This window comes from Triplophysa dalaica, chromosome 12 (genome assembly GCF_015846415.1).
Source record: "Triplophysa dalaica isolate WHDGS20190420 chromosome 12, ASM1584641v1, whole genome shotgun sequence".
In the NCBI taxonomy this organism is placed as follows: Eukaryota; Metazoa; Chordata; class Actinopteri; order Cypriniformes; family Nemacheilidae; genus Triplophysa; species Triplophysa dalaica.
The window spans coordinates 3,285,256-3,300,725 of NC_079553.1; the positions used below are offsets into that span (position 1 = coordinate 3,285,256).

The following is a 15,470-nucleotide window of genomic DNA, read 5'->3' on the forward strand; positions in this document are numbered from 1 at the left end:
ATTGTGTACCACACCCTTACCCCCGCCAATATCCAAGGGAATCATATAAAACCAGATCATTTTTCTATCCCCTTAGGAGACTCTTTATCAGTCATTCATTTGTGCATTCAGAATCAAAGATTGACCCGAGGGCACAGGAAGCTCCCAAACACTCGCATCCTTTCCATACTGTCCACCCACACCTGGACCTCACAGATTGAACGTTTCCCATGGTCATCATTCTTTCCATGGGACACTGGATCGTCCTGCAAAGTGTCTGTGACAGGATTCATGCAAAACCACAAATCTGTAGATATCCCTCATGCCAAATGTCCACCCCCACAACCTGCATTCCCAGTCGAACCGTGTTTACCGGTTAACGTTGTATTTTACCCTAAAATTTATACCTTTATCGTGTTTTGGGTCTCTATCTCACAAACAATCCACTGACCTCGGTTTTGCCAAAGCAGAGATTCTTGGGATGTCACACGGTGCGAAGGCAAGCTGAAGTTGTGCAACTGCCACCCATGAGAGTCACCCTAGCAGGGGGTGGTGCATATCTCCAGAGCTATAAGTGAGGCCAAACAGGACGCTTCCACATTAGACAAGCACCTGCAGCTGACTAAGAACTGTTGGAGTTGCTTTAGGTGAACATCTGGACTTGTGTATATCAAGACTTAACTTCTGCACAATGGAACCAAGAACTACACTGATCTTCATGTTTATCTTGTGTACAACTCGGGAAGGTAAAAACCTTTTGTGCATATATGTCTGTCTTTTTGTGTGTGTGTTGTATTTATTATTTTATAAAACCCCATATTTTCAAAGCAAGATTTCTAGGATTCTTTAAAAAGTTTTTTGTACATTTATTTATTTGATCATTTATACTTGACTGCACATTTCAAGTTTCATAAAAGTAATGGTGAATTTGTATTTTGTTAACACCAGTTCAGCTGCCTAACAAAATGTGTCAAGAGCTCATAATCGATTCAGTGTCACTTTTATAAAGGCAAAGTTGCCACAGCTCCCACAGAAGCTTGTATAAATTATTGTGGACGTAAGCCACCCGCTTCAAAGATTAAGATAAAACGTCTTGGATCGTGTTTGACTACTTAAGATATTAAGATAACGCAATTTGCACAGAGCAGAAGGAACGAACCGAACGCAATTGTGTGAATAATTTGATGTACAAAGCGTTTCATGTTGTACAAAACTTTTCTCTTGAATCTTATGGCCTTCACTGTTTACGGGAAATTTAAAGGAGTTCTATTTCCACTCCTCTCTCTTTGCAGGTGGGGGGTTGCCTCTAGTTTCCCAGACTGACCCGGGCGACCCGCCGGCAACCCATAGGGTCAGGACCAAACGCTGCTCCTGCAACAACCAGCTGGACTCAGAATGCCATTATTTCTGCCATCTGGATATTATCTGGGTGAACACGCCAAGGTGAGTGTTCGCCCATGAATGGGCTAGCCCGCGTTATTCGTACGCAAGTAAACAACATTACAAAAGTTCAACCGATGCTGAAGACTCTTTAGATAGATCGCCAGATTGTAAAGGCATCATGGCAGAGCCGTCCACGTTCCAAGAGTTGCACAGAAATGCAGTGAAAGTGCTTATACATGAACTCAGTTCAGTAGGACGTAGGACTCGAGTCAAGTGCTGGATTTATTGCTTTTTATCTTGAAATGTCTTGGCGCCGGTTGTAATCCTCCAAGCTTTAAACAGTACAAAGTCCCGTTGTGCTATATTTGATGCTATACCCATTGTGATAAGTTAATCAATGACTCCCTGGGTGTCTTCTGTACAGTAAGACTACAATTTACGGATTGGGAAGTCCACTGTCTCGCCGGCGAAGGTCCACTGGCCGCTGCTTCTGCGCCAACCCTGCAGATCGGACCTGCAATGCTTTCTGTCTCTACAGGTGAGCATTATCTCTCATCTGCGTCAGACGTCACTTACTCATAAAGGGAGTCATTGGACATGTTGTTTGAATACCAGTGTTCGTAGGAAGGGCGTACTCAAGGTGTAAAGAGTTATCAATAGGGTGTAAAGTAATACCAGAGGAGCAGGAGGATGTTTTGTTGTTCGAAATACTTAGATGAGAGCGTTTTATCTGATGAGTCAGTGTTTGAGAGCGCACAAGAACAACTCGGGTGATAGGAATGCAATTTCTCAGAGAAAGAGAAACCCTTTGTCATCAAGACGGGTTGCTTAGTCACCGTGACATTCGGGTTTATTGTCAGCTTTATCAGCTGTTTTCATAAGTTATGAACTGCCGATGGAGTTTTGGTGTAATAATCTTGTTATTCGATTCTTATGACCTCATGATCTAATGAATAATAAACCTATCGATACATGTTGCTTAGAACAGTCAATACCTTGTTTATTCAAACGCATTTACAGTCATTTCGATTATGTTTGTCTTTCCAAGTTCTGAGAATCCTGCCATAATGCTCGTGAAGCCATCTGAACCCGTGCGTGAAAAAGAGGATCGGCCCAAAAATGACTCGAAGAATTCCAGTCCAGGAGTTCTGGTTTTAGGGGAGTCTACCGCCCCTGGGGCTCGGTCAGACGTCATGACTTTCCTCAGGTAAGGTCAAATTGTGCATTAGGTCCACACCTCATTCACTGACTCAGCTGTGATCGTTCCCTTATTAGCGCCATTGCTCATGCAAATTCATCTGTCGTTTCAGGAACCTGGTTCAGGCTAGAGTCAGGGCCATGGAAAAGGCCACCGGCACTAGACAGTGGGCATCCGGCGCTAGTAAACCTGGCTACAGATGAAATCCCGACCCCGAGGCAGGAGGGACGGGAGAGCGAGCGTTTGAACAAGAAATGACCCTTGTGCAACATGGGCTAGCAGAACAAAGGGATGCTGCAAGCGGGAAGCAGCACATCGCTAGTAACGGAAGCAGGGCGTTTTACTGGAGAGCCCAAGGAGGTTTTTCTGAGTCTGGGGCTAGTTGAACTGTTTCTGTTTGTTGGGACAGGTAGGGGAGGTATGAGCAAAGATGGTTAGTTGCTTGAGTGCTTGAGTTTGTTCAGAAACAAGTTGGTTTAAAGGACTCAGATATCCAATGTCTGGCAACTATTGGAGTTGCGTCACTATTTTGGCAAACGTAGTCGGTAGATTTGTTTATTATTTCCTTTCAAAAGGAAAACAGAAGATAATAGAAGTGAATGTTTGGGACAGACCAATTTAAAGGCCTGAATTTTAGTTAATTCAATATTTATGTGTGCTAATATTAGGCAAAACAATTTTTGCATTTAGTGTCAAAACGAAAGGAATCGAATCTTTGGACTCTATTTGGGCCTTTGAACCCTTTGAACATTTTTACTGAACGTGGATATAAATGATGAATCATTTCCCAAATCATTTAGGATGATGTTCTTTATTTCTTGAGCAAAAATGACCAGCGTGAATTTCTGCTGGTTTAGCAACCAAAGCATAGCTATGCAAATCTAAGATGATGAATCTGCTTTGACGCATGGTCTTTCAGATGAATCTGGGTACGCTGGTTAAGAAGTCTTGTGGGTCACCAGCATACTGGCATCCGATGCTCTGAACCAGTGCACACAGCACTATTTGTGATTCTATCCAAGATGCCAGTGTGAACACAAGGATGGGCATTTGGTTTGGAATGGCCCATAAAGATAATCCCTTTTGTTTACGTCCATTAAATATCTATCCTTTAACTGTTGTTATATAAATCTATAAATGCTGTTTTGTTGTTGCAATCTGTTGTTATGGCCACAAGATTTTTTTAATGGTACTGATCATAATCTTTTCTTTATTGTATCTAAATGTCTTAATAATTACCATCAATTTGATGTCTGTGGAAAAAGGCCAAAGGGAGTTACATGAGAGATCTGAATGGTTAAGTTATTAGTTTCTATCTGTAGAGATAAATGAGATGCTGTTTGTTTCTTTCATGTTCTAGCAGCATACTTTCATCAATATTTGTTCTATTTATTATATATTACTTCCTGAATTATTGAGCACAGATTAAAGGCAAAGGGTACATTTGTAATATCTGTCATAAATATAGTAATAAATCCATTCAAAAATGATAATTGTTGTTTATTTTTTATAATGATCATATTTTGTATAACGTGCAATGTGTAAATATAATTTATTTTATACATTTTTATGTCCGAGCGGAAACACAGGTCAACCTACAGTCTGTTCCCTGCATAGACAGGGTTAAAAAGAAAATACAATTCCAAAGAAAGCTCATATCATAAGTAAATAAATTGAAATCCCCTGGATTGCTGCCTAGTCCTCGATTGACAAAGCACCTTGGCATTTTAATCGTATGGGTGTGTACAGTACATGGTTGAAAAGTCATTTGTTTTGAGCTCGCTGGCATGTTGTTGTGATGTGAAAGATTGAGTTTTGTAGAGCAGGTGAATTATGAAGGAAGCTTGCAGCCGCATGGGAAAGAAAAAGTGTAGACAACAATAGCAATGAACAACAACAGTCGTTATGTTTTCCATTTTCCTGTCAAGACCGACAACAAAGGCGAAAAGTGCACACAAGGCCAGTTCCAAATTCCACATCCTCCATCAATGAAATGATCATTTTGTCAAATGTGAACAGGGCTTTTATTTTGAATTAAGCATGCGTCACACATTTTTTCCACAACTACTGTGTGTCACATAAATCCAGATCTTTTTTATTAAAGAAGTAGTTCACTTTCAAAATAAATTTTCATGATAACTTACTCACCCTCATGCCATCCAAGATGTTGATTTAGTTTTTTCTTTAGTCAAAAAGAAATGAAGGTTTTTGATGAAAATCATTCCAGGATTTTTCTCCATATAGTGGACTTCAATACCAGATACCAGAGAATGAATAAAGGTCTTATCTAGCGAAACGATCGGTCATTCTCTAAACATTTTTTACATGTTTATGCTTTATAAACACAAATGCTCGCCTTGCACGCGATGCAAGTCATGACTTCGCGTAATAAGTAATTATGTTGAAAACTTGCACATTCAAATTGTAAACACTGACTTTGTATTTGCAAGCATTTCTGTTTATTAAGCAAATACTTCTTTTTTTTTTATAACCGATCGTTTCACTAGATAAGACCTTGATTCATTCTCTGGTATCATTTAAAGCCCTTTGAAGCTGCACTGAAACTGTCATTTTGACCTTCAACCATTTGGAGTCCATTGAAGTCCACTACATGGAGAAAAATCCTGGAATGTTTTCATCAAAAACCTTCATTTCTTTTCGACTAAAGTAAAAAAACTTGGACGACATGAGGGTGAGTAAATTATCATGAAAAATTATTTTGAAAGTGAACTACTCCTGTAAGCAAAACTAAATGTCTCAAGCCATCTTGGTATTTCTTCTAAATCAAATGTCAGAGGATTGCAGTGATTGATGATGTAAAATAAAGCTTTGATGGTCACAATACAAAGGAATATATATATACGTCATAACACGCCTCTTGGTAAACAGTTACGTAAAGATCAAATATAAAGCCTAGGTAAATTAAATCTTAAGGCGCTGTGAGGATTTGTAGGCAAGTCTGTATTTAAGCCTTCAAGTTAAAGTTGCCAATTCTTTCACCCCAACACAGGACATTAACTCAACCAATGATGTAAGTTTTGTGCACAACTTTCTGTCTGTTGACCAGTGGCAGACACGAAGTAACAGTTCGAAAACGATAATTTCTGCATTGCGTTTGGTGATTGTTGGTGTCACCAAATCTTTATTGAACTCTATCTCTATCTTTAGTGGTACAATTCCTGTTAAACCGAGATTAAGCTGCTGTGGCAAGTTCATAAGGTTTATAGTCTACCAAACAATAGTCACGTTTTAAACAATGCTAGCAGCCGTAGCCTCTATCTCTCTCCTGAGCTTGAAGTCGCATGCGCTGCCAACAGCCATCTTTGTCCCACATTGAAAACAGGATGCCTATACACATTCCATCCCAATTGCCACTACATTGAGAGTGAAGAGAATGACAGGAAAGCCCATCAGAGGTGAATGAAAGGAAGAGATATAAAGTAGACGGCGGTTGATAATGCAATGGATAAAACACTGGCACGTTTTTCCCTTCAGTCACGAGTGCAGGCATTAAAACTGGACAAGAATGTAATTACGTTCTTAATGAACTGTTTCCATGCAAGACATGTGAGAAACGCTTTTGGTCCTGACCTAGTTGCCCCGTAAGAGTTCACATCAGCTGTCTTTTGTATTAATGTATCAGTGTATCACTGATAGAGATATAGTTTCTCTACTTTGATATCAAATTATTGTACAGGGTGATAAGTTATCAGGTATGTTGTTTGTGTTAAAGCGTGATTATACAATATGATGAAAGGTGTATTTAATTACTGCCCAGTTACATGCCCAGTTTTCTGTGTGTCAGTATTGAACTAAGCATCTGTAAATAGATGAATGGTACACAGACCTACGGTTGATCTCATTTGAAAGAAAAAATCAGCAGATACGCATTTGAAAAAAAATTATGTTGGAATATTGTAATGTTTATTGTAATAAAAAATATAAACATTTGAATTTACAGGACATTTACGGGTCAGCTCCAAAATTTTGTAAGTCAAAATCCCAAGGGTCACCAAGTCAACCAAATATTAAGGTGTCTGTTATTTTTTTTGGCCGGTCATCCACCAACATCCACTAGGGGGCCCATATGCTTTAAATGATTTTAACGCTTGACCTAAAAACTTGACCACAACTGACACTAAGATGTTTTTGTTTCATGTTTTACTTTTTCAATGAACAGACACAACGAAAAAATAAAAAACATAAAAACAATACATTTGTATGAAACTATACTTTTGATGCACACTAATTTATGAATGAATCATCAATGTCTCTTCCTACATAGATTAATATTCTAAACACTGAACATGTGTGTATTCGACAGCCTTAGACCTTTCCAAAGATATAATGTTTGTACATGTAAAGTATTGAAGTAAATGTAGGTGTTCCGCAGGAGGTATTTATTTTTGATACGCACGCTTGTCGGTTATGAATCAATTACACTTCCTATATACTTTATTTTATAAAACTGATGAAACATGTATTTTAGAGTCTCAGACCTTTTCAACGATGCATAGTTTGTCATGATTAGATCAGAATTTTTACAAAAATAACTTAGTGGTCCCGCTGACGGGTCTGTGTCATTTAAAAGGTCATAAACAAATCGAAGCACACTCTCTATAAAAAAGAAACAATCACTCTTCCTACATAAATTATTTGAAAAAAACCTAAGGAAATCTGTATAGAGTGCCTTGTTCATTTAGTCCTCTGCTTGTAGATTTTGATTGTCCTGATGTTGCAGTAGATATCTGTACTTAGATCTGAGTTTAACAGTCTCCCCAGGGCAACAGCAGCCAATGTTTTTTCAGCATTTGGAACATTTGGCAATGACAGTGTTTAAATATTGGCGTATTGTGTAATGTGTATTTGTCTCCACCACAGGAAGTGTCTGCTTCCTTTTAAACCCAAACAAAATGTTTTTCCAATTTAAATTCCCTTTTTGATAAGTACCTGTTCATTGTTTTGTTTCTGCTAAGTGATTTTCCAGACTATCAATAATTACTGTAGTGCCTGAAAGACTGACCAAACATTAGAACTTTGTGACTTGATGCGTCTTATTAATCAAAATACATGTTTTTTTGCAATATCCAAAAGCTGATTCAGTTTGTAACACTTCAAAAACAAAATAAAACAACTGAACATTTAGAACTGAACCTCCCTCAAGATCTGCAAAATCAGTACATACGTATGTGTCAAATTAAAAAGTGCTTCTTGCAAAATGGTCTATAGCTATATTTGATGACTTTTAAACCAACAATGCACATTTTACAGCTGAATAGAATCTGTTTTATCAACACAGCTTTAGGTCTGATGAAAAGTGCAAATAATATTTTAGCGTACACAAAATGATATAACAATGATAAATATTTTTAATAATACCATTACCAAAACGTACTCTCATCCAAATTATCTTTTTATGATCTACGTCCCATTCATTATTTTATTCATCACAAGAACAATCATTGGAATTATTTTACCAGTGCAAATGGTCATTTATATCATTATTTTTAGACGTACTGAATCAGCCTCAAGGGAAATTAAGCTCAGATCAGTCTGTTATTACCAGTCTACCCAATATTTATGGTTCTTCTACACAGTTAGATCAGCAGTGTCTTGAATAAAAACTCAAATTATAAACTGGTGCCCCCTGGTGAGTATATTATCAATAAATCTAATCTGCTGTAGCCAGAGCTGTTCTTTCTACATTATTTGTATCCTGTGACATCTTTGTTCACGTCTTTATTTCTTTATGGCATGAAACTGCATTGACGTACAGTAAGCAATGATGTTAATCATTTTTCTATTATATCTTAAGTGTTTTTGATAGTGAGAGGTGCCTTGGATGAAGACAGTGTTTGTGGCAATAAAAAATAAAGTTAAGAATGCAAAGAATTCCTCCATGTTGTGTGTGTTGTGAGGTTTACCCTGTGGTTTGCATCACGAGGGGCAGCAGGTGCTGGGGGGATACAACATCTGGCATTTGATCCGTTTCATGGTGAGGAATTTGAGTCATACTTCGAGTGTGAAACTAACCTAGAGATTGTTATCTCCACTGCATTTCAGAATGAAAGCTAACCTCTAAAGAAAGATAAATAGTGGTTATAAATTAATAAAGTTGCATTCTTAGTATTTTGTATAAATACACTCATTTATTACAATTACATTTTAGGTATATATTTTGTAATATTCATTATTATTGACAATAAAAGAAACTTAAATATACTGAAATACTGTTCTCAACCATTTCATTCACATAATTTGTCAACATTCTTACATCATAGCATTAAATATATTGGTATTCATCCTAAAGGTTTGATTTTCTGCTCATATCACACTGATATACCACGAAAAGTGTCTAAGTGCGAGTTTAGTTTTTTTCAGAAGCTGTCCACGAAACGCAAGTATTCCAGCGTATTATGTCTGCTGAACTCTCTCACTGTCTTATTACTGAGCTATTATTAGAGCTGATGGTGGAGGAGGCTCCCAAGCAATCTACTTTTATAACTTTATAACACATCCACAAACTGCGTGTAATAATTCAAACAGAATATTACTAAATTGCACTTTTGGACTCGATACATTGAATCCAATGTGAAAGAGAAAGAAAACCCACTTTTGCATAATTTATGATAATATTTGTCAACAAAAATGAAAATCTTTAAGGATACTGTAATAGTTTCTGCCATTTTAAATGTAAATTAAAAGGTTATTTTCTCAACATCTCAGTTGTATGTGCAACTAGCCTTTATTTTATAAGAACATTCTTTTTTTAGTCAGAAGATGACACCTAATTGTACCTTTTTCTGCTAATCATTATCAGTTAAAACTGCTGCCATTCCTTCAGTCATGCAAGGTGTGGTCAGCTGATTTGTGAACTTTGATTTGTTATGTTGGACAATATTTAATTATACAATTGTACAATCTGTTAACACATAATCATGTGTGACTTTGCAAAAAGGATGACCTTAAAAAAATGTGTTAAGTACCGGATGTAATTAAGCAAAAACCAAACTTAGCTAAACTAAACTAAACTAAATTAAACTTAACTTAACTTAACTCAACTCAACTCAACTCAACTAAAATAATAACGTTTATAAAACCTTTTATTAGCCATAACCTGCCTAATAAATATCCCAAAGGTGGTGAAAAAATAATCTTGTTAACATACCAGAGTATATCTCTATGCAGAATATGCGGAGTAGCAAAATTAATTAGATGCTTTCCTTTAGTAATTTTTCGTATACTTTATTTTCATACATAATTAAGTGAATCTTTTTTAAGACCAAGTCACATTGAGCCAACAAACGCCAATAAACTCCAACAATGTAAGTGAATTGTGATTTAATTTTTTTAATTTCACTTTAGAATTGTCTGTATTATATATTTCTATGAGTCAATAGGAAAGAAATTTGAAACATTAGTGTTGGTTGTGTTTTTTTCCAATTGTCAAGTTTTAGCTCCATTTTGTGTGACTGTTTTTGATCTTTTGTTAAACCCATAGATCAGAAAAACAGAATAAATGGGATTAACAATCATTCTGCGCAATGGATCATTCGCTTCTGCTTAACCACTTCTCCTGAGGTCCCAGTAGATGGCAGTGTTCTTTAACAAACAATCCCCAAAGTGTTAATCGCAACACTGCTGCAATTACATGTTAAAGTTGTTGTAAATTGAAATACAGTCAAATTAATAACTAAATGTATATTTTATTTGCCTATTAAACCCGTCTCGTGTTGTATTTTGTGGTATTCATATTCATAAATATCATGTATATCTGTGTGATCTAGAAACAAATTTGACCGTTCAATGTAATAATTTCAAATGGCAGTAATACCATGGACATGCAGAGCAAACACTTCGTCTTCAATTAAATATAATAAATACTACATTCTGCTTAAGAAAACAAACATATATTCGATGACATATTCCCAAATGTTCTTATTCAATACTTGTACATATATCGCAGAGTTTCATTCCGATTTGTTAAGATAACAAAACGACGATATTTTGTAAAACTAGCTTAGTTCGTTTCCCCCGCAGAGCATTATGGGTAATGTAGTTGATCGTGTTTAGCGAGCTCTTGAAAGCCGACAGACGTTCTCGAAACATAAAACTACAAGAACCACATAACAGGTCCTACAACTTCCGGTATCTTTTGAGCAGTTTCAGCGGGGGCTGGATGAAAGAGTGCAGCGAAAAAGTCTCCGCGTTGTGGCGTACACGAAATGAAACTAGTCGGGGGAAGAGGAGGGCCAATGCCTCAGACGTAATAGGGGAAGGTAAGATACCTGAACTACATTAACCAGATGATGCGCGGATCAGCTCACCGCAAAACACCGCATTACACTTAGTTGTCATCCACCGTAGCTATGGAAATCACGTCGCCGTTTCTAAACGTTACTGACAGAACAATGTATTGGAATCTGACGTGTTCCCTCCACAGATACATCTGAGCGTGCGTGTTTAATTATTACACATAGAAATAATATCACTGCACGACTATGTGGTTGTGATCAAGTTTCGGCGGCTCATCGTGATACAAAGAAAGTGCGCCGATGCCCAAATCGTCTCCGCTCGCTTGCGTTCCGTTCAACGCGTTTAATCGCAATTCCCCAACGATACATTTTTCATATATAAATGAATAAATAAACAAAGAAGTGTGATAACGACGGAAGCACGAGCTGACTTTCTACCTCAGAGAAACGCTCGAGCTCGAGATTTAACGAATCCGTGTTCCTCACTAACATTAGTCGGATATTTGTTTGATGCATTTTATAGATGTACTATATACACACGGACATCGAAAGCTCGAACCTATGTGTGTTTTAAATGATATTTGCTATAATCATATTCGAAAGCAATTGGTGCCACAACAGGAGCCGCTCGCCGGTTTCTCCATTGTTACCGTGAACTGGAACTATTTAACAGACCCTGTGTCATGAATGATTCTCCTCACACGTGACGACTGATCTCGTCGGCAGCTTGCTAAACATTGAAGAATCGTTTGATCATATGAGTTATATGTGCACGAGTGAAGGATTTGACTTGTTCAACCATCATTGAGCATCATTTATTGCGCGAATCTTTCATTTCTCTGGCGTGCAAGAGCACAGTCGTGAAAGATTGAGATGGATTTCACGTTTCAAGGTAAATTCAATTTAGTGATAATAACAGTTATTTTCTCTTTTTGTCCGGTAAATATAGGTGATGCAGACCATCTAGTTTGGTGCATCGGTTAAGCGGTATCCTATGTGAAGAGTTGGAAGTGTTTGGGTCAATTTTGTAGTCGTGACAATATTGCTTATGAGGTCTTTAAGTTGAAAGCTCTGCTTGTAAATCCTAAACAGGTTTGTCATGCTGTTATAGATTTTGATAAGGTGTGTGAAGGGGGTCCAATCCATGTGATTTAAATGTTAAAATATTTTTGCTTGCATCTATTGGTTACATGGCTGTTACAGTAAGGATGGACTTGAGTCCGTTGACAGAACCGCAATTGGCTTTATTTGGCCCTTGCCTCATTCTTGATTCAATATTTGTTGACCCATCTCTTAAATGCGCCTTATAGACTTAATATGTGATACAGCAGTTTGTTTAAAACGAGACTTGATATCTGTCAATTGCCAGAATCTTCAGGGATAGTCTTGGAGGCATCTCGTGTTTTCATGGTACCAACATTTCAGTTGGTACCAATTGCACAGTTCTCGGTACCAATTTTGATGCCAAAGCAAAACACCAGTACATGCTAATTGAAGCACAATATTTAAATAAAGCTCTTTGTTAATATATATGTATGAAAATACGTCAAGTATATAAGTTATTTGTTGCTGGAATTGTTGCGTGCTCACTGGGGTCTTTCGTGCCGAGGAACATCCTCAGTCTGCTGCTGTATAAGACAAATATAATCGACTTCAGTAAGTCAACTGACTTAACGTACATGCATATGCAATATTAACACAAGCCTCAGTTTTATACTGCATTTACAGAAGATTACTTGCATTAAAGTAATTGTATATAAAAATAATAAATGCAACAGATAGATTTTTCTTTAGTTCAAATTTGGCGTTTTAAACTTAATAGACTTATCTATCCAAGACACACACATTGATAGTCATACATCTAATGTTTTCTAGCACAAAGATTTCGGATAGTCCTATAAAAAATAGGTACTGTAAACCCTATCACAACCTCCTGTTTATTTTACCCCATTACAGTTATAAAAGCATTAAATGGTTGATAAGGACACTTGACTGGACTAGCATAGGCGCTAACAAATTAACAGGCATACATGGAGGTTTTTTTTAATGTAACATTTATCTTAACATTTGATGCAACGTTCATAATGCAAACGTGAACAGAATTTGAAACCTACCGCTTGAACTTGTTCAAATAAATCTCCTTTCGTTACAAAACTCAGTTTGTTTTCTTCAAGATGTGACTTTAATTTAAAGTATTTCTCCGGTGGATCACAGCCGCGGTTATCCAGTCATCACGTCTTATTGCGTCTATAAAAAGTTTCCGACTGACCACCTGTCAGACAGAGCACCAGTACCTATTTGACGGGGTACATCGGTGCTACCGGGTCTTATGAAAATTAGGTACCGCCAACTTTTTTATTTTTAGGTACCGACATGGACCCAAAGTACCGGGACTTTTGACAACACTAGAGGCATCAATTACAATTGGTCTAGTCATAATCACTTCATGCCGTCAAATTCTAGCAGAAGCGTGTACAAATATTTATTGCTTTCATTTTGTTGCTGTATGCCCCTACTTTTTGGTCTCCCTAGGTCACTCCACAAACTTTGAGCATATTTGAGACTATGTGGTTCTCTACACCAGCACTTTAACGTCATCCTATTCCGAATGAGTTTGTCTCTCATAGATCTCTTCTCACTAAATCCACTTTGTTAGCAGTCATGATTCAATCTTGAGATATTTCTTCACTGGCAGGAAATGTAGGGGGCTTTTAAAATACAATTTCTGTAGAAAAAAATGGATTGAAATGCATTGCAAGGGAGGAGCAAAATTCAAGTCAAATTGACTTGGTCAAGGATGTTGGTGTGCCAGGTGTTGTAGAAGGTGGACTGAAAGGAGGGATGAAGTTTGGTTTGGCATTTTGGGCTTCTTGAAAAGTGGGCCACAAGTCCCTGGAGTGACAAAGCTTTTCTGGGGCAGGCGTTGCAATGACGTACAGGCGGTTCGGAATGGGAACGAATAGCAATGTCCAGTCATTCTGAAAGGTGCGAATGGGGATAGGAAATGTACTGCAGGTCTGCTTCATTGTTAACTTTACGGAGTTCTTCTGTTCTGGTTGAGGTCTTGGGAAGAGAGGTAGGCCAACGTCTAGAGCAATCTGTGTGATTACACTGTGAGCGTGTGGGTTAAATTGTTTTTTTGTATTGGAACTTGGAATTGGAACTCGCTTTTGACTTTGTGCAGGTTCAATTTTTTCCTTATCCGCTGGCAGCTTTTTTAGTCCAAAGCTGCACTTGCGAACGAGCCTTGACGCGCAGAGGTGGTATGCTATTTAAAGATCTCGCAAGCGTATCCAGCTGTTACCATTTCTGTACTGTGTAACTAAGTCACCGAATCCTGTCGAATAACTTGGATCTTTTGTTTTGAAAGTTCTGTTTATAGAAAAGGTCGTCCTTTTCACGTCTGTCATTTTGTTTTTTTGATCTTTGTGTTCAGAGAATGAAGTGTTGTGCTTCTTCAGACATCTTGATGTAGGACACTAAACCCACTTGTATGTGTGTTAAGCTATTCTTAGGCAGTAAAGTTGCAGGCCTAGTTTAATACATTGGAGGACGGTGCTGTGAAGTCGCTCTTTTTAACAGCGAGGTTCAGGGACGATTGGAGAGAGCCATCTGCTTTTTAATGATGCTCTGGTACAGCTTTACTCATATCATCGTTGTTTCAATTATTTAGTGACACCAAAGCTTCAGATCATGCAGAAGAGCTTGTTTGGATGATTTATTTGTAGCTCATAAGTATTTTTATTGTGAACATATTATTGTGGAAATGGTTTGGTGTTCATATAACAGTTCTAAAGGAGAACGAGACGTCAGAGATGCACAATAAATGCAATAAAAAGTGCATGTCTGTTTCTCCTAATAAATTGGTTTTCGTTAAATTGATGTGCAATAGAAAGTGATTGAAAGGTCATTGGGTGAAGATAAACACAACATTTAGTTTAAAGTAAAATATATAAAATGCACTGGTTACAGAAAAGTGCGTTAATTTCTTTGCATTATTGACAGTGTTGCTTTGTTATATTGGCAGCATCATTGCAAATGACGCCACATTTCAGTTCTTGTTTGACCGTGTCTGTTTGGAGTGTCTCATTTACAGTATGAAGGATTTTTAGTGAAGTGTGAGGGATTTAGCACATAAATGGTGCATGATTGAGGATGAGGAGTTAAAGAACAAATATGCCGGATACATTCTTTTATCACACTTCAATTCCTGGGAGGCTGTGAGTTTGTGTGTGCACATACATGAACGCATGTACATGCATTGGCATGTGTTTTGTATGACTGTGTGTCACTTAAAAAAACATGTTTACCTTCTGTTCTCTTGGTACTATTATAGCGTGACACATTAAGGGAATGAGTTGGCAGCCTCTGATCTTTGGTTGAAATGATGGTTTATCTGGTTGGGAGAAACACACGCACACTCAACTATTGAGACTATGTATTGAATATTGACATTTGTTTATACAGTTACCGTAACTTTTAAGGAAGTTTTCTGCACAATGTTCCTGTTACACTGTGACTCACCACTGTTGATGCTTCTGGTCCAGTAGTGCGAGGGTGGATTTGTCCTAGACAGAGACATCTGCTCTCTGTTAAGGCACTTAACTGTCTCGGATTCATTCTCTCAGCTCTTTTGTCCATCCAACACATGTTTC

General features: G+C 37.6%; 2 protein-coding genes across 4 annotated transcripts in view; both read left to right on the forward strand.

The window, feature by feature from the left end:
- Positions 1–356: 356 nt before the first annotated feature.
- LOC130433175 (endothelin-2) lies at positions 357–3,937 on the forward strand. Its single transcript, XM_056762896.1, has 5 exons — positions 357–725; positions 1,272–1,422; positions 1,787–1,900; positions 2,411–2,569; positions 2,673–3,937. The coding sequence occupies exons 1-5, from the start codon at positions 671–673 to the stop codon at positions 2,761–2,763; spliced, it is 570 nt and encodes a 189-aa protein (XP_056618874.1). The 5' UTR covers positions 357–670; the 3' UTR covers positions 2,764–3,937.
- Positions 3,938–10,705: 6,768 nt separating this feature from the next.
- phactr4b (phosphatase and actin regulator 4b) overlaps positions 10,706–15,470 on the forward strand; it is a 37,867-nt gene continuing 33,102 nt past the window's right edge. The window contains exon 1 of one of the 3 annotated variants that reach the window (XM_056762130.1): positions 10,706–10,839. The gene's annotated coding sequence lies outside the window, so the exon portion shown is untranslated. Of the gene's footprint in view, positions 10,840–10,887; positions 11,708–13,797; positions 13,892–15,470 lie in introns of those variants that run through there. The other 2 variants (XM_056762131.1, XM_056762132.1) reach the window with 2 other exon arrangements.